We start from the raw sequence: 22,910 nt of genomic DNA, 5'->3' as shown, positions 1-22,910 counted from the left end.
AAACAGTAGGTTTCCCAACATTCCTCAGCCATTCAGAACAATCATGATAATTAAAGGAATCTATTATGAGTAAATTATGCTTTGATAGTCAATTTGTTCCATTGAACATAAATCCCTTTGATAGTCAACTTTAAAAAATTCCAGTAAGTATGCTATGCTCGCTTTTCCATTATCATGTGATTAGCAACTGCATCATTACACGATATTATGAAACTGTTAAAAAACAAAATGCCAAAGAAAATTGTGGTTTGTTTCTATTTCTATTATAATGAAAAGCCTCTCTAAAGTGAGGTTATTGGGCCTCCTTTGACAATGCTTTTGAAAAGTTAACTTTTGTCGATCGGCCTTAGTTATGAATGCCTTGGGTGGCATCGTCTGAATATAGAAATGCAGCCCCACATGAATCTAGGGCATTTACAAAGCTGTATTTTAACATTACAACAAGAGATGAAAAAAATTAATATATGCCTTGGCGTGTCAAAGAAAAGAATATGTTGGGTGTGGTTTCTGAGATATGGACAGGCTTTTATGTAGCTAAATTTAAAGAAAAAAGTGAGTGAAAGAAGTTATATATTAGTAAAGCAGGAGCAGACTATGTTTTCAAGAGGTTGTATGCTGGTAAATCTCTGACACCGGAGACATCTTCAAGCGCAAGCTCGCGCTCTAACTGAGTTCTTGTAGACTTGAGAACATCCTGGAAATACAAAATAAGAATTACAAGCAATGGCAGATTTAATTTAAGGGCAGAAAGAAGAGACTTCATTTCAGTACAAAGCTCGTGATGTGATTTACATTGAATTCCATATATGAAGCACGCTTTGCAAGCCATTGAGCATCCATCATTTGAAAGGATACACAAAAGAGGTTATCAAATGCCATTTCATCTTCGTTAAGCAATTCTAAAAAGCGAATGGCAGCCAAAGAAGTTGGCTTTCCTGCAAAATAAATAAATAAATCAATCAATAAATAAATAAATAGTGTTTCCCTGCATTCTTCATGAAGGTAAGCTGTGAAGTCTGTTTGGCATCAGATGCAGCTAAAAAACCAGTGTCATGCTCTGCCATAGAAAATGTCTTGGGATGCAACTGCTAATAGCATTCATTACAGTTGGAACATTTTTCAGCATATCTGTTGTGTGTGATGAGAGGAGTACAATCGTCATTTGAGAAATTCATATTACCTGATTGAAGATCCAACATTTGTGCCAGCATAAAAGAAATATTGATCCCGGCAACAGCAAAAGGATATTCCCACTCTGCTCTAGTTCCATCTTGTTTGTGCAACAATCTCTGGAATGATTCCTGTAAAAATATCAAGAAATGTTTTATATATATATATATTTTTTTTCAATAACCAAAACTGTTATTTTAAATGTACATTTGAATTCATCCACAAAGTCCGCCATGCTTCTCCAATAATGTAATGGGATGCAGGAAACAATATTCATTCTCATTACAGGATCTCCAAAACTTAACCAAATTGCCTAGAGTACTACCCAGCGACTTCCTGTCCGGACCTGCCCCTAAGATCTCTTTCTCCCCAATGAGAAAACAGTAGCATGGCTCCTTAAGTGTCTCATGCATCCCGCAAGTAAAGGTCCCACAATTGAGGGAAGGGAATTGCTATAGAACAATCTTTCTAAATGATAGACAGGCTCCTAATTGCTTTCATCTGTCCAAGCGACGGTGCCATAGCTTCTTCAGCATCTAATGCTAAATATGCATGCTTAATACCAAAGATCAAACTTGATCTATTTTCAGTTTCTAATGCTAAGTAGGCGTGTTTAATCTATTTTCAGCTACTTGATACGAGGATTGTGAGGTCCCATCCTTCTATTCAACCTCCACTGATCCACAGTGCAGAAAAAAAAAAAAAAGATGTAGCCGTCTCCTAATGAAGAGGTTTTACCATAAAATCGGAATGCTTTAATTGCCTAATCATCCAGATAAACCTAAGCAATATCTCCAACGCAAAGATCATCCTGTTCAGAAGCAATCTCTTACACATTCTGAAAGAAGTTATGGGCTCTAAAGGTATTCAGCAGATAAATTTGGAAGCATAGGGTTCATATTATCCCCCCACCAAAAAAAAAGGGGAAAGAATGTTAAGACTGCATTGTTAAGAAGCTATAAAGAACAATTAAAATGTTGCTAAATCCTAAATGTTCCTAATTGTCAAAGAAGGGTTTTCTCCAGGGCCACTGATAAAAAAGGGTGCTCCAATTTCTGCCAAGATATGTTATTTCAAAGTGGTCTCTTTCTAGTGACCACTAAACCGAATATAATAACTAAACATGGACTTCATCACATTCCTAGTATACTAGTTTTATTTTACTAGGAAAACGCAAAGCATGCATCCACAATGGATCAATCCCATGACCTCACCCTCTACCCTTTGTTTATGGGAGGTTTCGATGGGTCCAAAGACCATAAGCACATTCCTAACACACTTATGCATTCCATGCTCACACAAATGATAACTCAAGCAAGTACATAACTGCCACTGGTTCACTCAAAAGCATATTTTCAACAAAGTTACATGCGCCCATTGATGAAAATCAAACCTGAATACATATGACCATACACCTGACAGGTGGAAATGTAGGCCGCTATTAGCCAAAATATAAGGCATTTTAAATAAGGAGGATAGTCAACGATACCCACTGTCCTTTCAAAAAGACGTATAGCAAATAAATCAATAAAATACAATTTAGGAAAATTTAAAAATTAGAACTAGGTTTTCATCCAATTACAAATTGCTACTTGAGTTACTCATTTTTTGCAATTAACTACAAAGGTTTTGCTTGATTTTCAAATTACTCCTTCAGGCACTACTTCGTCAATTTATTTATTTTTTTAACCAAAACATGTGTAAAATTCCAATTATGCCCCAAAAACAAAGTGACCAAAAAAAATGTATTGAAAAATAGAATTACAAAGAAAAAAAAAAGAAAAGAAAAGATTGTTTGAGGTGGAGGTCGTAGGGCCTCCACAGTTCTACCCCCTCCACCAGGTGGATTGCATTCTTCAATTACAAGTAATAATCTATCAAAATCTCACATGGATATTCTTCAAATAAATTTTATAGTGCTAGTGAATTTGCCTTTTGGTTTGTAAAGGCTTATTTGTGGAACTCAATCCGACTATCTGTCTCTCTTTCCTGACTCTTTTGTTTTTCTGTCAAAGCAAAAAAAACATGTAGTCCCCTAGCGTAATGTTGAATCAATATTGTTTAGTTAGGAAAAAAGAAAAAGACTTAGCCAACAACAATGAGAACAGTGGAGCTCCCATAATGCTTTAAAGAAAGCACAGATGGAAAGCAAAACATAGAAAAGACTAGCAAACACAAAGAAAGGGGACCCATGCGACCCAACCACCTCCACCCCCCCGACGGGTACAACCTCCCCTTCAATCCCAATGATTTTCTTGTTTGGCTTTTTTTTTATTTTGTAATTTTTTGGAGAAAGTCCACATACCCTCAAACTATCACCCAATTGATAATGTCCCCTCAAACTTTTAATTGGAGCAATGTCTTCCTCAAACTACCAAATATTGTCAATGTTCTCCCTAATAATAAAAATTCCCTTAAAAAAATTAAGAATTAAAAAAAAAAAAAAAATTCAAAACTAAGTAAATAAATTTTTTTTTGATAAGTAGGGTGTGAAAACTAAGTAAATAAATAGGGTGTGAAAATTTAAAAATTATTTGTTTTTTTTTTTTTAAGAAAAATAAATTGTTTATTTTTTTATTCAAATTTATTGGAATACTTTTGTCTTACTAAAAAAATTTATGGTCATTTTTGTCTCTTTGCTGACCTTGGGGAAAGATATTGTCATTTTTTTGGTAGTTTAGGGAAGACTTTGTCACAATTGAAAGTTTAGAGAAGATATTGTCAATTGGGTGGTAGTTTGAGGGAAATACATGGACTTTTCCCTATTTTTTTTTTGCTTTACTTATTTTGTAGAGTTAATTTTTTTGGTTATAATTAGAATTTCACACAGGGTTCAATAGAATAATTGATAGAATAGTGCCAAAATGAGTAATTTAAAAATCAGGCAAAACTCTTGTAGTTGATTGCAAGATTAAAAACATAGGTAGTAATTTGTAATCATGCAGAAACCCAAGGACTAATTTTTTTTTTTTTTTTTGATAAGTCCCCAAGGACTAATTTTGTTTCCCCAAAAATTTAAACTTCTAAGATTAACTAGTTGCTCTTACGACATAAGGTTCCTACAACTGCTAGGACACAACCACTAATATTTTGTAGTTTTCTACCCATTATAAGAACAAAGCTCTCTAAAATAATCAAATTTGCTCTTCTAAGGTTGACTAGATTCTCTTACATAGTAGGGTTCTCACAACTACTAATGACAACCATTTATATTTCTGTGGTTCACCCACTAAAAAAACCAAGCCCTGCGCCAAAAGGAAAATGTTCAGACTTTTGGTTTTTCAATTGTTTACGTGTTTATAAAACAATAACTGGAAGTGTTTACTACAGAATGCTTGCAGATTACTACCAGGCTAACACACCCATGCTTGTAGAATCGGATCCAAATGAAATGGAGAGGAGCAAGTTCATGGCTGAGATTTCTTTAAAAATATATAAGGTTAAGAACGTGCCACCTCATTTAAGAAAACAAAATTTTAACGTCTAGCAAAAGAAAACGTCAAATCCCCAAGTTGCATCCAAACTCAAATCCCTCTCTTTCATCCCTGCAGTTCCACCCTAATTCCCCTCCCCTCCATCCCTCAGCGACACCTCCTCCACCGCAATCACCATTCTCAAGCAACTCATCACACCAAGAGGCTGGAAAGTAGGGGTGGGTATCGGTTCGGTCCGTGTTGGTAGGGGCATTTTCACCTACCGATTTGTGAAAATCATTTAAGTAACCAACTTTATACTGACAAGGAATAGTTTTGACTTTTTCCGTTAATCGTTAGTTGGTTAATAGATAGTCAGTTAAGCCGGTTAGAAGCTTTTATGTTAAAACTTATCAAATTTCTTGTAACTACAAAATCAGTAAAACATATACTTTATAAATGAAAAGAAAAAGTAAATTCATAGAACACGGACTAAAAGAACGCCACAAATCAGCTGGTAAGGAGACTTACAAATAAAATTCAAAATTCACTTGAAAAATCGGTTAAGTCGGTTTATTGTCGATTAACCAACCGACAAAAAAAAATTCTACCACCTACTGAGCCAAATTGATGTTGAAACAATATTTTTATTCCGTCTACCGACCGCCAGAAGTTGGTTGTCGGTTTGTAATGGTTTGGTGGCGGTCGGTAAGCAGTCAGTAGGCGGTAAACGGTTAATCTGCCCACCTCTACTGGAAAGTTGACGTGCGATACCACCACTCGTTCCATCAAAACTTCAAGCCCCAGCTCTCTCACTCTTGAAGCACAACCACAGCACATTGCCAAGTACCTCCAACCACCGTACGCTGCTGATGAGGACGCCACTGGCTCTTCCAAATCGTTTGATGCTGCCCATAAAAGAACAACCCGTGAATCGGTTGAACAAGGCTTAAAGGTCTACATTTCCAATTCTCTCATTATTTCAGATGATAACTCTGGTTTAGAATTCATTGTTTTAGTTAGTGATATGGACCTCGTGTGCTGAATTGTTTGCTTTTGTGCAATCTGAGTCATGGGTTTGAGTTTGGGTTGGTAAGAAAAATCATTCAAATGTGTCCGACCTGTATAGAAGAAGCTCTGATTTTGCAAGATTGTGTTTTATGTTGCTTGGCACGTCACAGTAGAACTATGAAATTGAAAGAGAACACAAAATACAATAAGAACATGAAATTGAAATTGAGAATGGTGGTTGAGGTGGAGGCGTTGTGGAGGAATGTGGGATGGAAGAGGGAGATTTGGGTTTCGATGGAAAAGAGGATTTGACGTTTACTTTTAGATGGTAGACACCAGCTTATTTCCCTAAATTACATGGCACGGTTTAAACCTTGGATCCTTTTAAAGATATCTCAGCCATAAACCGGCTCCTCTCCATTTCAAATCCGATTCCTGTGCTTGGTTCCTACAACCAAGACTCCATCCAAAATATCACCATCATTAACGGCTTAGTATCTAACCAGAAATATATATCACTACTTAAATACTATTCCAAACCCTCAACAATTTCTTATATTATTCAGAATAGGGAACATGCCAAATGTTTAATTCCTTTTGTTACATTAACTGTAAATGTACAACCACAAGAGAGTTAAATCGTAACACCCCCTTCCTATAGGAAGATGATATTACGCATTTCTCATGAGGTTATAAACATTCCGTAAACTAAAGTATTAATAATTCATCAGTCTCATAAATTATTACAACTCAATTAATAAAAACTTAAAAGTTTAAACTTCAAGTTTTATGAAAGAAAGTAAACTGAAAAACCAAATCATGCTAATGTGCTAAGTTCACTTATTCCACTCATCTCCTAATTGTGGCTTCTGTCTCTAGTTCCCCTGGCCTGTAAAACCATCATTGCTTTCATCTAGGTTGTATTTAAAAAAAAAAAAAAAATCAAGTGTGAGTTGAATACTCTGTAAGTAGGTACAATCATACCTTTGATTTCTTCCAAATGTTAATGTTATGTTTTCTTAAAGTTGTTTCAAACGAAACAAAATACAATGTTAGCATTTCTTTGATAGCCCCTTTTAATGTATCCAAAATTATGATTTTGTATGAAAATGATTTTATGTAAATGCTTCTGCCCCATCCTGGTACTACTCTTGTATAAGCTTGCTTAGCTACAGAGTTCTGATGTGGGATCATGGCCATCAAGGCTTTAAAACACGTTGTTATGAAAGGTGCAAGTGTATACATATATAAGCACATATCCATCTCCATCTCAGGCTAGACAATGACTCTGATACTATTTGTAATACCCCACTCCAAATGACAGACAATATTGTGTGTGATTTGGGGTAGGGTTACATAAATACTCATATGTCATAATCACATTCTACAACTCGAAATTTTTGCTGTGTAACAGCTAAAAGAACCTTACCCACTCTCCTTAATCACACTAGACATAACAGTTCCCTAGCTATTCTTGATTGGCAAATAACTCCTATTTCTGCTCTGTCTACAACCATATTTATGGTTAAATCATAAACCATAATGCTTTATCCCCACAACTGCTTCCTTTTTCCTATCTGCCCCATTTTGATTGTATGGCACATTCAAATGCTTATTGATGCAGTAGACATCTTCACTACAAATGAACAGACCATTTCAAAAATGAGGACTAATGTGATATAATAAATCATAAAAGAAAATGGGACTTGAGACCATGGGATGGTACAAAATCAACCAAAAGGATGAAATACATCTTGAAAGTACATTGAATGAAAGAAGGAAGCTGAAGCACCAATATAGCTAATTAGAATGAAAGATTCAGATTCATGCAAGTAGTGCTTATATAGATGTAGTAAACAAACCGGATACTTCTGCGCAAAAAAGATAAGATTCTCCAATGATATAAAACCCCCACCCCTGCAAAAAGAGTTGATAACTTCACCTTTAAGTATGATATAGAGAAGCTCCTCGGGAAGAAACACAATAACAAATTTTGAATCTTTAAGATTTAGTTCTCATACAAGTTCTTCTGCCTACCTAAAATCTGTAGAAGGGTCTGGGCCTTGCCAGCCCATTTCCTTCCAAAGATCCGATTTAAGAGATGGGAGTTCCCTATCAGGATATGCCAACCTCCACAGCAATTTAAGTGCATCCTGCAATCCAGATATTCAGAAACATGCCAAAGGAATATGAACATGAAAAATTATATTGAAAAACTCTTCTTTCTCTAGCAAGCCTTCTACTTGTACATAAATTATATTGAAAAATCACTTTCCATGTGCATAAAAAATATATGCTAGATTACAAGTGTTAGACAAACCAAGACGTCTACAAAGACGCTTTTAATCGAACAACAGAAACTCGACTCTATAGCTTCTTCAATAAACGCTGGTTCTTCCATCAAGTTTTGAATGACTTTCTAAAATTATGTTTAGACTAGTTTAGAATAAATAGATACAGGTCCTTGAATTTAGGTAATCCAAATTATCTTCACTTTAAAAAAGGCACCAAACAAATAACAGCCCATTAGAAATAGAGACATACTACTGGAGAACACATCAAAACTGGAATGATCTTTTACTGGAATAGTTTTCTAGACAAGTGGGAAGATCAGCCCATAGATTTAGACGAACATTCAGCTCGTGTATTTTGCATGCAACAGAGAGTAGAGCATCATTACAGTACAGTAAAATCTGGCAATATGAACCCGGACAAGGCTTTTATTAAAGCTAGGAAACTCATGATGCATGACATGGCTCATATCACCTGTAAAAAAGATCCTTTTACATGGTAGTAAGGCTGATTCATCAGGAATCCAAACAGAAAGAATCTATATTGCACCTCAATCAAATGTAATGACAATGTTCCAATGGCTACATGCAATTTTCTATAAAATTTTGTGGCTTCATATCCACCTTCCCTCAATAAAGTAAAAAATACATAAATGACTGACTTCTACAGCTTAATTCAAAGAGCTCCACATTAAGATCTCACAAGAAGATAAAAATCAAGGACTGATAGCATATGTCGACCAAATAAATGATCATAAAGAAGTAAAACAGGAAAAACCTACTTGGTGCTCCACACGAGAACCATCAAAGGGAACTTCAAGTCTTTGTCGTAGATTTTTGAGTCTTTCTTCCTAAAAGGACACAAAAATTAGAGTAACAACAAGAAGTTTAGTGAGACAATTTTTTAAAAAAGACAAATGGTTTAAATCACAAAAATAACTTTCCACATTAGATTGTAGAGCAATATGAGTAACCGATACCACCATGTAAAAGGATAATCATATGAAAGCAATATGATTATTATTATTATTATTATTATTATTATTATTATTATCTTTTTGGTAAGTATGAAAGCAATATGATAATCATATAAAAGCAATATGATTAATAATGCAAGAAAAACCAAAGTTTATAATTATGAGAATTTTTGTTAAACACCACTAGTTGGCCATTTCATGAGATAATTAATAATGCAAAAACTGCATAATTATGTGGATTTTTGTTAAACACCACTAGGTTGACCATTCCATGAGGAAATACCACCAATTTACAAGTTATCTCCAATAAAACTTTGAGAAGTGATAAGATCTCATTACCAATTCTATATGCGTCGACAAACATAGTGCATACATAACTGATACCGAGATTCAATTGATAGATTACTTCAACCTAGAAGAAGAAGAGGGTAAAAGAAAAAAAGAAAAATAGACACATTACTATCAAATTTGTTTAATCGGGCCTTTGACCATCTCATCTGAAAACCAATTGGTGTCCAGTGAGGGAAGCCAAATCCTTTTATGGCATTCGAAATCGCACCCTGCAAGATATCTAAGAGCTGTCCAAGTGAGCAAAGCAGCGGCATTGTTGAACCTCAACAATCCCTCCCTTAACATGACGCTCCCGCGACTCGAACCCATGACCTTGGCTCTAATACCATTTGTTGGATCAAGCCTTTGACTATCTCATCTGAAAACCAATTGGTGTCCAGTGAGGGAAGTCAAATCCTTTTATAGCATTCGAAATCGCACCCTGCAAGGTATCTAAGAGCCATCCAAGTGAGCAGAGTAACGGCATTGTTGAACCTCAACAAAATGCTAAAATTTATTCCATTCAAAAACTGTATATATTTAATTCTTAGGAAACTAGTTCACCACTAAATATATTTATACTTTCACATAACGAAAAACAATTCTCAGTTTGTATCTTGAAGATTACAGAGTTGAAGATTGAAACTTCCTATTATACTATCATTTGATTTGATTTGATTTGATTTATTTCCTTTTATTTTGATTTTGATCTACGATTATTGTCCTTCCACACCAGCCCTCTCCCTGGATTCCACACTTCTCAACAATAAGTCTCCATAGAGAACTCTCTCCTTAGAGAACTCTCTCCTTTTTCTTTTTTTTTCTTTTTTGTCTGAATAGAGAACTCTCCTCTTACACAAATCTACAAAGCCATTTTCCAAGTAACGCTTTATTGAACAACATGAGATTTTTAACTCCTAATCCTCCTCTAGAAGCCGAGGAGCAAATAGTCTTCCAGTTCACCAGATGCAACTTAGGCTCACCACCCATTCCATCTCAAAGAAAGTCCCTTTAAAGACATTCCAATCTTCTAGCTATATTGACTGGTAAAGAGAACAAGGAAAAGAAGTACATAAGTAAACTGGATAACATGCTTCTAATAAGAGTTAGGAGACCGTCCCCGAGACAAATAGATCTTCTTCCAACTAGCCACTCTTTTTTCCATCTTCTCAACTATTCAATCCCAAATAGCTTTAGACAAAAGAAGCACCCAGTGGAAGTCCCAAATATTTCAAGGGTAGAGAAGATATACTACAATTGATACTATTGACCAGCTCTTCCTAATGTGGCACCTCTCCCACAATAACTATTTCAGATTTCCTAAGACTGACCTTTAAACCTGAAATAGCCTCAAAACGCAAAAGGATGTCTCAAATTATAGATTTGATCTTAGTCTCCATCACACATAATGAGCATATCATCTGCAAACAGAAGGTGGATATTTCTAGGGAAGCGGCATTATGTATCTCTACTTTAAGTTCAGATAAATACCCAAACCATAGCTCTAGATAGCAACCAACTAAAAGCCTTTATGACAATCACAAAGAGTGGCAAGAGGGGGGGTCCCCTTGACAAGAGCCCAGGGAGCTACCAAAGAAACCGTGGGGACTACCATTAATCAAATAGAGAATCAGGCCATTGAGATACAAGCAGACATCCAATTCCTCCATTAGCACCAAAGCCAAGACGCCCAAAAAGATGGAAAAGGAACTCCAGTCGTCATGATCGTAGGCTTTTTCCAAGTCCAGCTTGCAAATAACACCAAGAGTTCCCAATTTCAACATGTTGTCTAGACACTCATTTGCTATAAGAACTGAATCTAGAATTAGTCTCCCCCCTATAAAGGAGTTCTAACCATTCGATATGAGCAATCTCAGCAACCGTTTCATTCTGATAGCAAGGACTTTAACCAAAATTTTATATACTCCCCACCAGGCTAATAGGTTTGGAATCCTTTACTTCCAACTGCCCAATCTTTTCAGGGATAAGGGTAATGAAAGTAGCATTAAAGCTCTTCTCAAACAACTCATGCTGAAGAAAATTATGGAAGATGCACATAAGATCATCCTTTACTATAGCCCAATGCACCCAAACAAAAAAAAAAAGAAAGAAAGAAAGTAATAGTGAAGCCATTCAGGCACAGGGCTATGTCACCATCCATATTAAGCAACGCCTGAAGAACTTCCTCCTCTTGAAACAATCTCTCCAACCAATCCACTTCTACAGAGTCTAAACAAGGAAACTCCAAACTGTCTAATTTGGAGCGCCATTGAACCAATTTCTTAAAGAGATTCTTGTAATAATAAATGATTTTGTCATTTCACCTCTGCATCAAAGGTAGTATTGCCATCAATGCTAAGGCTAGAGATAAAGTTGTTTCTCTTGTGAGAGCAAGGCAGTGAAAAAATATCCTATTGTGACCTCCTTCTTTTAACCAAGTCGCCCTAGATTTCTGCCTCCAACTAACTTCTTGCCAAAGAGCAACGTTCTCCAAATCTGCTTTCGCCTTACCATCCGAACTCTCTCCTCTTCAACCAGAGATCTCTCCTCTTCTAAACAATTGAAAGACTTGATCTCCTCCATTATAGACTTCTTCCTCTCCTCTACATTCCTGAAGACCTCCTTGTTCTAACATTTAAAATCAATTTTCAGCCACTTTAATTTATTAGCAACAACAAAGCAACTAAGCAAGGACTACCAATGAACTGATACGAATCCCACCACTGTGTCACCATAGTAATTCCACGACTGTAATAGTTTCTAAACCAATAGAAAAAACAAAACAAAAATGGTGATGCTCTTCATCATATTCCTTTCTATGTTTCACAGGACAAAATCCCATCCACATCTGATTGCCAAAGAAACAGCCACATTAGGTCATGGTTGTCGGCCTTGCTGAACCAGTTTTAGGCCTCGTTGTTGCTGCTAAACAGAAAGTCAAAGCTGGATATTTTAGTCCTTAATAACCAACAACATCAGACCCTTTCTAGCCTCCAACTGACCCACACATAGTCAGATTACCCTTCCTAATGGATGCTATAGTCACAACTGCATCCAACCTTGTTGAAAACCGCCTTACCCACCAACCTTTACAAATTTCAATTTTTCTTCTTTTCTCATTCAATTGAAAGCCTTTGGGGTGCAAAGTGGCAAATGCCTTGGAGTTAAGGCCAGAGTCAACAAGAGTAGACTCAATTTGATGGCAACAAACATAGTAGTTTTGCAATGGAAGAGGAACTAATGTGGTTGAGGAGTTGGTTTACACTTCCAGACTCAATTATGTTATGTGGGGGTGAAGCGCGGTTCATGGTGGATATGTCATCACAGATCATGACATTGGTGGAGGAGAAATATTATGCTCCTCTATGAAATGAGACAATAGTAAGGAGCTGCTAGTCTAGATGGCAACAAGCTTGGCCAAAATCCAAATACCTATAAATCAATTGTGTAGAGAGATTATTAACAAAAAAGAGTTTGAAATAGTAAATGCAAATTTGGGGTTCTACTCTTGTATTACAACCAAATGTATGGTTAGAAATAGATATTTCATTACTAGAGTGGGCAAATTGCCAAAAAAAACTGACTCAACCAACTGAGTCGACCAGAAATCAAATGAAATCAGTCAGTTTCCTATGTTGAGTAGAAAAATTCGAAAATTTACAAGCTCAGGTCGGAAATAGGCTTTGAGTGTTAAAAAAGTGACCTATACCAACCCAACCAATGATGGTGATATTATATAAGTACCTTTTCTTATTAGGGTTCGCCTTTTACAAACCCTAGCCACCTCCCTCTCTCAAAGAGTCAATCTACCTCTTCCTCTTCCATCCCCCTCTCCATTTGACTCTTTGTCTCCATCATCTCTCGGTTGGTGTGCTCACGTCCCCAACCTCTATTTGGCACCATCTCACACCCCCGAACATCATATCAACATGATGTTCTAGATCAGAACTTCTAAAAAGATACTCTCACCTTCATAGGGCCCCAGCCGATTAAATCGATTGACCACTAACTGAAACCCATCAATGTTGGTTGGCTTCAATAACTACCCCTAGGTCAGTCAGTTTGGGAAGTGATTTATGATGGGCAACACCAATCGATTCAGCTGCCAAAAATGAACAGCAACCAACCGGAGAGAATTGGTGCCCCACCCGATTCATTACAACTGTTGCTATTCCCAGTAATACTTATTCTTTTTAACTAACTGATTTGAATCATGCCCAACATTCAGAATGCACTCTTTTCATCCTTCTTGACATGCAAAAATCCTTTCAAGTCTCCTTTCTACGTACATGATCCATCAGATTCTTTTACATCACTACAGCATCACACCTCTAACTTCGGACCCAAAATCTCAACCCAACAAGACCTTTCTATTCAAACCTCCACCAAACATTCTCCTAAACGAATCAAGCAAAATCAAACAAAAATTTTAAGCTTTTATAAGAAGCACTAATTGTCCTTCTATCAGATAATTATTCCATAACAACTTAAAAGTACTGCTTGGACCTAACCTTCTATCAGAAAATTATTCCACAACTTAAACTTAAATTAGACACAATAATGATGGTAAATACAAGGGAGCGAGCCTACAGAGAAACTCAAATGCCTCAAACAAGTTCTCATTCTAAACTCCAAACTGGTAAAAACATCACTCTTCAAACCAATTTGCGTTGGAGATGAAACTGCCTCAAAGAATAAGAAAACTTAAATACTCAGCAAAATAGGAATCACACAAAAAGCATAAACAGCAAGGAAAGTAAATTATTTTGTTCCATAATTATATAACATTTGAGAGCCTTCATATGGAAAACTTTCTTCTATTCCAAATGGCTAAATACAATAAATTGCTATAAGTTAAAATGTATTGCATCATTGGACATACCTGCAAAGGGCTAAGTGTAGGTGTAAGCAGCTTATTGCTTTGTCCTCTTTGGATGTTGGATGGAAAAGTTAAAAGGCGTCCAATAAGCGATCCAGGTCCAAGAACAATATTTGCTAAAGAGACCAAGATGAAATTTTAGTCAACCAAACTAATGATATATACCCAACATATACAATGCATTTAAAGCATGCAAAGAACAACACATCTACAGGCTTATAGTACGATTCTTGAAGTAGTTAACCATGAAATGCAGTCAAATAGTAACAACAATGAACAGTCAGCATAATCATTTAACACCCTACTTGATGCTTGCAATCTATAGATACGATTGCATACATATGTAGCTCTATTGTAACATGTATCAACTGGTTTGCAAGCTTAAGACTGTTAAGCTAGTCTCAGTGTCGTGGGGGCATTCATCAAAAAGTGCAATTAGCTCAAGAGAGATTGGAACAAGCTCAAAGAAATGTGATTTGACTGGAGTTAATTCTGACTGTGTGAAGTTAGAAAATGCTATACTAGACTTTGAGGTGGGGGATGGGACTAGGATTAGCTTTTGGAATGATCTGTGATGCGGAGATACAGTTCTTAAGGTAGCTTTTCCAATTTTATTCGGTATTGCTCTTGCGAAGGGTGCCTCTGCTGCAGCTAATTTGAAATTTTTGGGCAGATCCAATTAGTTGAACGTGTTTTTCTAGTGAGTCACATGACTGGGAGGTGGATGTCTTTGCTTCCTTTCTCCAGGTGTTGCATTCAGTTATAGTAGGATGGGGTTGTGAAGATAAGCTGTGGTGGGTCTCCTCCAAAAGAGGTTTATTCAAGGTCAAGTCCTTCTTGTGCTCCTTGGATTGTTCCAAAGGTAGTTGCTTCCTCTGGGTGGCTCTAGGCAAGATCCAGACCTTGAATAATCTCAGGAAGCAATATGTTATTGTGATAGACAGATGTTGCATATGTATGAGGAATGGGGAGACAGTGGACCACCTTTTTCTTCATTGCGATGTGGTTTCCGCTTTGTGGTGTGCTCTCTTTAGTCATTTTGAGATGTCTTGGGTTATGCCTAGACGGGTTATCGACTTGTTGGCTTGGTGGTGGTCCTTTGGAAGGTTGAAGAGTGTTACGGTATGGAAGATGGTGCCTACTTGTCTCTTTTGGCGTTTATGGAGAAAAAGAAACAAAAGGTGCTTTGAGGACTTAGAGAGGCCCTTGGAGGATATTTCTTTGGACTGCAGCTTTTGTGTCCCCTTTTGTCGATTAGTTATGTTGATTTCCTTGTTCCTTTTTCCCTTTCTAATTAGGTAATTTCTTTTGTATACTTCTGGTTTAGGGGCGTCTTACACTTTTAATAAGATTGGATTATTACCTTTTTTTTTATATATAAGTAAAGATGCATTTATCAAAGCGCAGAGGGGCACAACCCTAGTACACAGGGAGTATACAAGAGAGCGACTAAGGGGGAGAAAAAAAAAAGAAGAAAATATAAAAAGGAAATCAGGGAAGCTAATCACTAAGGGCGCTAGCTAGCCAGCAGTCCAAGTGAATAAGGTGTACTAGAAAAAGTGTGTAAGATCCTCAATATTCCTAGACGAGTTCTCGAAACATCTAGCATTTCACTCAATCCAGATGCACCACATAAGGCAAAGAGGAACCATCTTCCACACAACAGCACTGCGAGATTTGCCACCCGCCCACCAAGAATCATACGACCCCCTGACGCTGCCAGGCATCACCCAACACAAACCAAACCGAGAGAAAACGGCATTCCACAAGATACACGCAACCCCACAATGAAGAAAGAGATGGTCAACTGACTTCCTATCCGATTCACACATGCAACAACGATTTATCACAACAAAACCTCTCTTCTGAACATTATCCAAGGTTAGAGTCTTCCCAAGCACGGCCGTCCAAGCAAAAAAAGCCACTTTCGAAGGAGCCTTGGTGCGCCATAAACACTTCTAAGGGAAAGGGGAGGGATCTTTAGAAGCAAGGATCTTGTAGAAAGATCTAACCTCAAAATTACCTTTACTAGAAGAGATCCACCACATCCGATCATCCCCTACTCCACGCATCAAGTGCGAATACAAGAGAGTGTAAAAAGAGGCCAAGATCTCCACTTCCCAATCATGAACCCTACGGATGAAGGAAACATTCCACTACACATAACCATTTGTACACTCCCTGTTATCCGCAATAGACGCTTCCTTGTTGGTGGCAATATTGAAAAGACTAGAAAAAGCATCTTTGAGATACATGTCAACACACCAGATATCCTCCCAAAACCTGATATTGGACCCAAATCCAGGGATCAATCTAATGTGACAATGAAACGACCTCCACCCCCTGCTAATGTACTTCCATAACCCCGCCCCATGCGAACCACTGGGAACCCTAGAACGCCAACCACCCCAAACCGCACCATACTTTGTCACCAGAATCTTTCTCCACCATGCCTCTTTCTCATGAGCAAATCTCCACAATCATTTCCCCATCAAAGCTTTATTCATCAAACGTAATTTCGGATCCCTAAACCTCCCTCAGAGATCGGAGAGCACACCTTGTTCCAACTAACCAGATGGAACTTAAACTCATAATTGATCCCACCCCATAAGAAATCACGTTGAATCTTTCTCCATACGCTTCGCCAAGAAAGCCGGAATAAGAAACAGAGACAAGAAATAAGTGGGAAGATTGGATAAGGTGCTCTTGATGAGAGTAATCCTCCCCCCCTTAGACAAATACAAGCGTTTCTAAGGAGCCAACCTTCTGGCGTACTTCTCCAACAAGTCCTCCCAACTGGCCTTGACCTTAAACGGGGCCCCCAAAGGGAGACCCAAGTACTTCAAAGGCATAGAAGCTAAACCACAGCCAAGAATGCCAGCCAGAGTGCCCGTATTATTCATACTACCAACAAGGACCAAGACAAATTTAGCCAGATTCAACTTGAACCCAAAAACAGCTTCAAATCAAAGTCCTCCCAATTGGATTATTACTTATCAAACGAAGGAAAACAAAATCAAACAAATTTAGGTGTATCAACAAAACTACTCAAATTCTTCTCATTTTGCAAATTATGTGGATACAAAATATATATTGGTCAATATTTCATGTGTCATGAAGATCAAAGATACTTACCTAGAGTCAATACGTAAAGTTGACATACCATACTTGAGAATCAATACATAAGGTTTTACTACACATGAATAAAATTCACCCTTTTCTCACTTCTGTTCTTACCATGTGAGTTCCTTAATAGCTCACCCCCTTCTTGATATAGTGCACTCTCTACGCTAATTTGTTGACAATTTGTTGTTTTAAAATCCTTGAAGCTAACTGCCAACTAAAGCGCCTAAAAACACAGATACCTTGAAATGAACAAGTCTTATGGATTTGAAAATCATCCATGATGAGGCCTGTTCATTGTTCTACAAGCTACTCTATACTCAAAATGTAAGGATCAGCATAAGGAAACTTACTATGAATTCAACTTATATTGCCATGTTATTGATGAAACAACTATGTGCAACAACCCAATGACAATATAACAGTCACTCACTATACCATACATCAAATAAAGACGGTTTTCTAGAAAGAGTGCAACTGTAAGCCAAAAAAAAATTTAGATAGTTTCTGGACTAATAATTAGCAGACTGATTTAGAGAAGACAGTTTTGAGATAAAATAATAGGAGGCAGGAATCCAATTATGATGCAAATGTGCTAATATATTACACTTTCACAAAAGCAAAAAGAAGGAAAAAGGGAAGAAAGAAAAAAAAAACATTAGTTGATTTAAATATTTTCGATAGTAGGACAAGCCTACCAACTAGTTACACGATCAAACAATCAAGTATATTTGACAAAGGATAGCATGTGGAAAGTATGATCTATTAGTCTACCTAAAAATACATACAAACAACACAACCTACCTAACCATTGTGCCCATTGCGCAATCAATTGTGAAAATATAAGTGTCCAATGGAGGCGTTCCTTCCTCTGCTCATCATCGCAATGATCTTCTAGTTTGGATCCCTGCGATAAAGCCAAATATTGATCGCAGAAAAGGTTAAATATAAGTAAAAATAGCAGAACTTCCACTACTTCATGAATTATCAGAACACAAAAATTTTAAAACATAAAAAATAATTAAATAAACAAAATAAAATGTGGAATCACCTCCGAATGCCTATCATCATACTCATAATTTCCAAGTAGGGGCTCATTCAGACCATCCAACTCTGATGTCTCCAAATGCTCATGCCTCTTTCCATCAACATCGCCATGATGGAGCCTTCTTCTCAGAGTACTGGATGTCATCAGTATGTTTACTGTATTATCCTGCATATCAAACACAATCATTCTAAGGGCACAGAGGGCATCAAACAATATGAATTAAGGATCATTTGATTGGGTTTTTTTTTTTTTTTTTGATAGGTTACATGAAGTAAGGATCTTCTAAGAGTTTCCCAAAGAAATCAGCTCGTATTTCACAAACAATATCAAAATGGGTCCCAGACATCAGAGTACTGGATGTCATCAGTATGTTTACTGCTCCTCATACACAGTAAAGATTCCTAGTTTATTATATGTCCTTCACTGAGCTCGTGTTATACAAACAATGTCATAATGGGCTCCCAGAAAATATAATCAATGGATACATACATACAGACATACATACATACATACATACATATGTATGTATACGTATATGTATGTAATATTCTAATTAAGAATCTTCTAAGAGTTTCCCAACACATTCCAAACGGTAGCGAAATGAGAAGCAATTAACGTGACCATATGAACAAAAGCAGCTGAACATCAATTCGCAATTGATTAAATACAACACCTACACAGCCAAAAATTCAAATAGCAATAGATAAGAAAAACCAGCTCCTTGGCAAAGCAATTTCAGATCTGACACGAAGAAATAAAGGAACCAAATTAAAACCCTAAAGAGTCAAAGATTTCGGGGTCCATCAAAAAGAAGTGCTTGGGCTCTTATTTGTCTCAGTCTCAGAGAGAAACGAAAATCAAAGAAAAATAAAGCAGAGAGTCTAAGATTCGTACTTGGGATTTCAGCAATGCAAAATTAAAGCCCAACTTCTGTGCTTAGCTTTTCTCCTTTCTTCTTCTTCTTCTTCTTCTTCCTGTTTTTTTCTCTTTTTCTTAACTAACAAGCAAATAAGTAAATAAATTAAAGAAAGAAAGAGAGAGTTTCCCTGTGTCGGTGTAACGTGTTCTGAAAGAAACACTTCGGTCTCCGACAACAGGACCGAGATCCGGTGGTATTGCGCCGTGCGATTACACTCTATCTAGACCGTGCATTTTAAATGGATAGTCCAAGTTATAAAATAAAAAAGCAAAAAAATAAATAAATAAGTTAAGGGCCAAAATCAAGTAGCCGTTTCAAAAAGTAGCACAGGTGTACCTCTATCAAATTGAAGGGTTGAGTATCAAATATCCAATTGGGGTTTAATAATTTTATTTTTACTTTTTTGGGGTTTTATTTTTATCACAGAACCCTCTTAGAGTTTTAATAAAGGACTAAATTAGTTCATCCGTTAGTTGACTGTTAGGACTAACACGTAGACCAATCAGATGTTAACACGTGGCACCTATTTAATTTTTTTAAAATTAAAAAAAAATGTATTTAAAAAAAATTGGCCACCCCCTTAGCCTTTTGGGGGTGGCCTTTGGCCATGAGGGTAGCTTGGCCACCCCTATCTAGCCGGATGGGGGTGGCCGAGCCACCCCCTAGTGCCCTAGGGAGCCACCCCCTTGAGCCCAAGGGGGTGGCCAGGCCACCCCAAATGGCCAAGAGCCACCCCCAATTTTTTTCCTTTTTTTTTTAAAATACATTTTTTTTAATTTAAAAAAAAAATTAAATAAGTGTCATGTGTTAATATCTGATTGGTTCACGTATCAGTCCTAACGGTCAACTAACGGATAGACTAATTTGGTCCTTTATCAAAACCCCAGAGAAGTCCTCTGATAAAAATGAAACCCAGGGGGTAAAAATAAAGTTACAAAACCCCAGGGGGTATTTGGTATTTAACCCTAAATTGAAATATCAACTTCTTTTCTCCTAATTGTGTCCAATTTTTTAATAAAGCTCCATGTTACTGCTCATACAAATGCGACACTTGTCTCTTGTGCCACTTATTGGAGACGAGATATACTAGAATCTAATAAAAATTTCATATTTTGTCCATAAAAGTCCATGTGGCAAGATGCTACATCATTTTCTTTTTATTTTGTCTTTTTCCCTAAAAAAAAAAAATGATGTGACATATTGCCATGTGAACTTTTATGGACAAAATGTAGAGTTTTTATTAGATTTTAGCATTTCTCTATTAGAGATAACTCACTAGAGTCTAGATATATAGGACATGTCACTATATCTAAGGCAGTACATGTGTTATTTATGCCAAAATAGATAAAAAGAAATATTAAAACAAATTACCTAAGCACATTTTTACCTATTAATTATTGAGAAAATACTAAGGATTAATAAGTTTTTCATATTTGACATAATTCTCCCACAAATTTTATGTGACCATTAGGTTTCCACAGACATGCGATGTTTGGTTCCCAACTTGTTCTAGTCCCACAAATTTCAAACGTCTAGGTTTCAATTTAACATTTGGTTTCATCCTTGAAAAATTGTTTTGTTCATATTAGATCTACTGCGTTTCCCTCACAGACACAAAATGAGACATTCGGTCATTTATCGTGGTATGTAAGTGAAAGTAGGTGGTTTGCAATGGTTAGAGCTCTTTTTCAAGTTATTGTAGTTAGGGCGTACAAGTCGTTGCGGTTATTCCCTCATAATCGTAATTGATAGTTATGTGAGTATTGAAGGCCGGTTATTTACGGGTAACCGTTTTTCATAAAAATTCAAAACACTCTTTTTTTTTAGCCATAAATTGTTGAACTATTTCAGTTTTTTTTTTTTTTCCTTTAAATAACCACATATTAAAATAAACGTAAATCCATGTAAAATAAAACCGGCCTTAATTTAGAAGGTTGTGTGTTACAGCAATTTATCATCATGAACAACTTTTTTAGAGTTGCCCTTGTCAACAGAGGTTTGAAAAGAAGGTAGGTGAGTAGTAGCTTCACTTGTAGATTCTCCTCCAAGCTTCCTTGGAAGGAAACCCTTTCTTTCACTATTCAGCTTATCAAAACTCATCCAACGATGTCAAAGAGTATATGCATAATATAATGGGTGAAGATTTCAACCAATTCAGGTATGAAAATTGTTGGCTATTCAATTCCTTTGTAATTGTACCTTTTTTATGTTGTTTTTTCCTTTTTTGTGACTTCCTTTTTCTTTTCTTTTTTTTCTTTTGCTTTTCAATAGGAGGGTTTATTGAAAAAAAAAAGTTTTTTTTTTTTTTTTTTTTTTTAAATGAGGGTTTACCACAACTAGTGCAGGGCGAGAGCATGAAACTTCTTGCCATGAGCCTAGGTGTAAGCATAAGCCCATTTTCAGGAATTCTTCGAGAAGAATGACTCAATAATGAGGCTCAACTACTATTCTTGGTACCAAAAACCTAGTTATTAATTATTATTATTTTATAAAACCGGTAACTGGTTACCCGGTTATTAATTGTTTTGGGCAATCTCTATAATAGGTAATCGCAATCGACTAGGAGGTTATTCGGTTATCCGATTGCGATTATGCAATTATTAACAATTAATAAGTGCCTTGTTTGTACACCCTAGGTGTAGTTGCCATCGCTAGAGTCTATTTCCCACAAATCTACTCAATCTGAAAGGTATTTATGTCACGTGAATATGTAATAGATCGAGTAATACGCCTTACAACCGAAAGAGAAGCTGAATCTAGTTTTTTCTTCCTACCTATTTTGATATAATTTAGGTTCTAAGAGAACCTAGACCTTAGATTCTAATGAAACTTAGACCTTTTTCAAACACAAGGTTTGAAAATTAAATTTGCATAATTTTATTATAAAATTGCTCTATTTAAATAGAGAGGACTAGGACTAGGTGTTGAGGAGATTAATCCTACACCAACTCTGTACCGTAAAGACTTAATCCCAATCCAACTAGGTGTCAAGGAGATAATTCCTACAAGTAGGACTTGACCCAAACTTAAATTAAAAGACTACTTTAATTGAAAGACTTATACTTAACTTCACTGAGCTTGACTCCAACTCAAGGACCAACCCTTGTAACAGACTACTTTAAACGAAATACTAACATATAGCACTATGGTGCTTGACTTCGAATAAACTACTACTCTCCATGCTGTCATCTCTACTTGGATTCATAACATTCCACCCCCCTTAAAAAACGTCCTTGTCCTCAAGGGAAAAATATGAAATTATTAATAGAATTCCAAATGGGCTCCAGTGTCTTCTTGAAGACCATAGTAATCTTCTCCAAGCTCTTTCTTCTCCAGGGTTCGAATATATACCCTAAAGAACGAAAAGCTTCTTGCAATGATGACCTGGTCTGAAATGTTCCATCACAATTAAAACAAAGGCCACGGTGGCGCCTTGCCTGCAATTTCGTGGGACTTAGGCACTTCACCATTGGTTCTTGGGAGCGGGTCAATGTAGAAGACAATAAAGGGTTCTTTATTGTTCATGCCAAAAAGATTTCAAGTCCCTTGCTTCATACAACTGTGCTAGCCTGATTGCTTCTGTCATAGTAGCAGGCCTTGCCGCTTGTACCTTCGTTCTTAAGTTCATCTTTAGCCCACTCACAAAACACCCCAATTGATGTGGGATGGATAACTTCCCTATGCGGCTAAGAAGTTGCTCGAATTGGAGTTGGTACTCCCTAATTGATTCGGTTTGTTGGAGCCTTGTG

The 22,910-nt window shown here is 36.7% G+C and overlaps 1 protein-coding gene across 2 annotated transcripts; it reads right to left on the bottom strand.

Annotated features, from left to right (window-relative positions):
* Positions 1-229: 229 nt before the first annotated feature.
* LOC132162595 (uncharacterized) lies at positions 230-19,395 on the bottom strand. Of its 2 annotated transcripts, XM_059572860.1 has the most exons (10): positions 19,137-19,395; positions 18,246-18,407; positions 17,999-18,101; positions 14,075-14,187; positions 8,668-8,736; positions 7,632-7,747; positions 7,457-7,511; positions 1,181-1,301; positions 793-935; positions 230-694 (listed from the first exon to the last, which is right to left on the bottom strand). In XM_059572860.1, the coding sequence occupies exons 2-10, from the start codon at positions 18,384-18,386 to the stop codon at positions 593-595; spliced, it is 963 nt and encodes a 320-aa protein (XP_059428843.1). In that variant the 5' UTR covers positions 18,387-18,407; positions 19,137-19,395; the 3' UTR covers positions 230-592. The 2 variants fall into 2 exon arrangements, with proteins under 2 accessions (XP_059428843.1, XP_059428844.1); XM_059572861.1 differs by lacking the exons at positions 7,457-7,511; positions 7,632-7,747.
* Between the last annotated feature and the right edge of the window lie 3,515 nt (positions 19,396-22,910).

The sequence above is a fragment of the Corylus avellana genome, chromosome ca9 (genome assembly GCF_901000735.1).
Source record: "Corylus avellana chromosome ca9, CavTom2PMs-1.0".
NCBI classification, from domain to species: domain Eukaryota; kingdom Viridiplantae; phylum Streptophyta; class Magnoliopsida; order Fagales; family Betulaceae; genus Corylus; species Corylus avellana.
This window is presented reverse-complemented; position numbering and strand designations above follow the sequence as displayed.

Bases quoted from the DNA above. Each gene is read 5' to 3' on its own strand.
- LOC132162595 (XM_059572860.1), bottom strand. From the start codon at position 18,386: ATGACATCCAGTACTCTGAGAAGAAGGCTCCATCATGGCGATGTTGAT. The intron at 7,512-7,631 runs GTAGGCAGAAGA...CTCTTTTTGCAG, and splicing joins GACCCTTCTACAGATTTTAG to GGGTGGGGGTTTTATATCAT. The intron at 1,302-7,456 runs GTTTGTTTACTA...ATATTTTTACAG, and splicing joins TTTTTGCGCAGAAGTATCCG to GAATCATTCCAGAGATTGTT.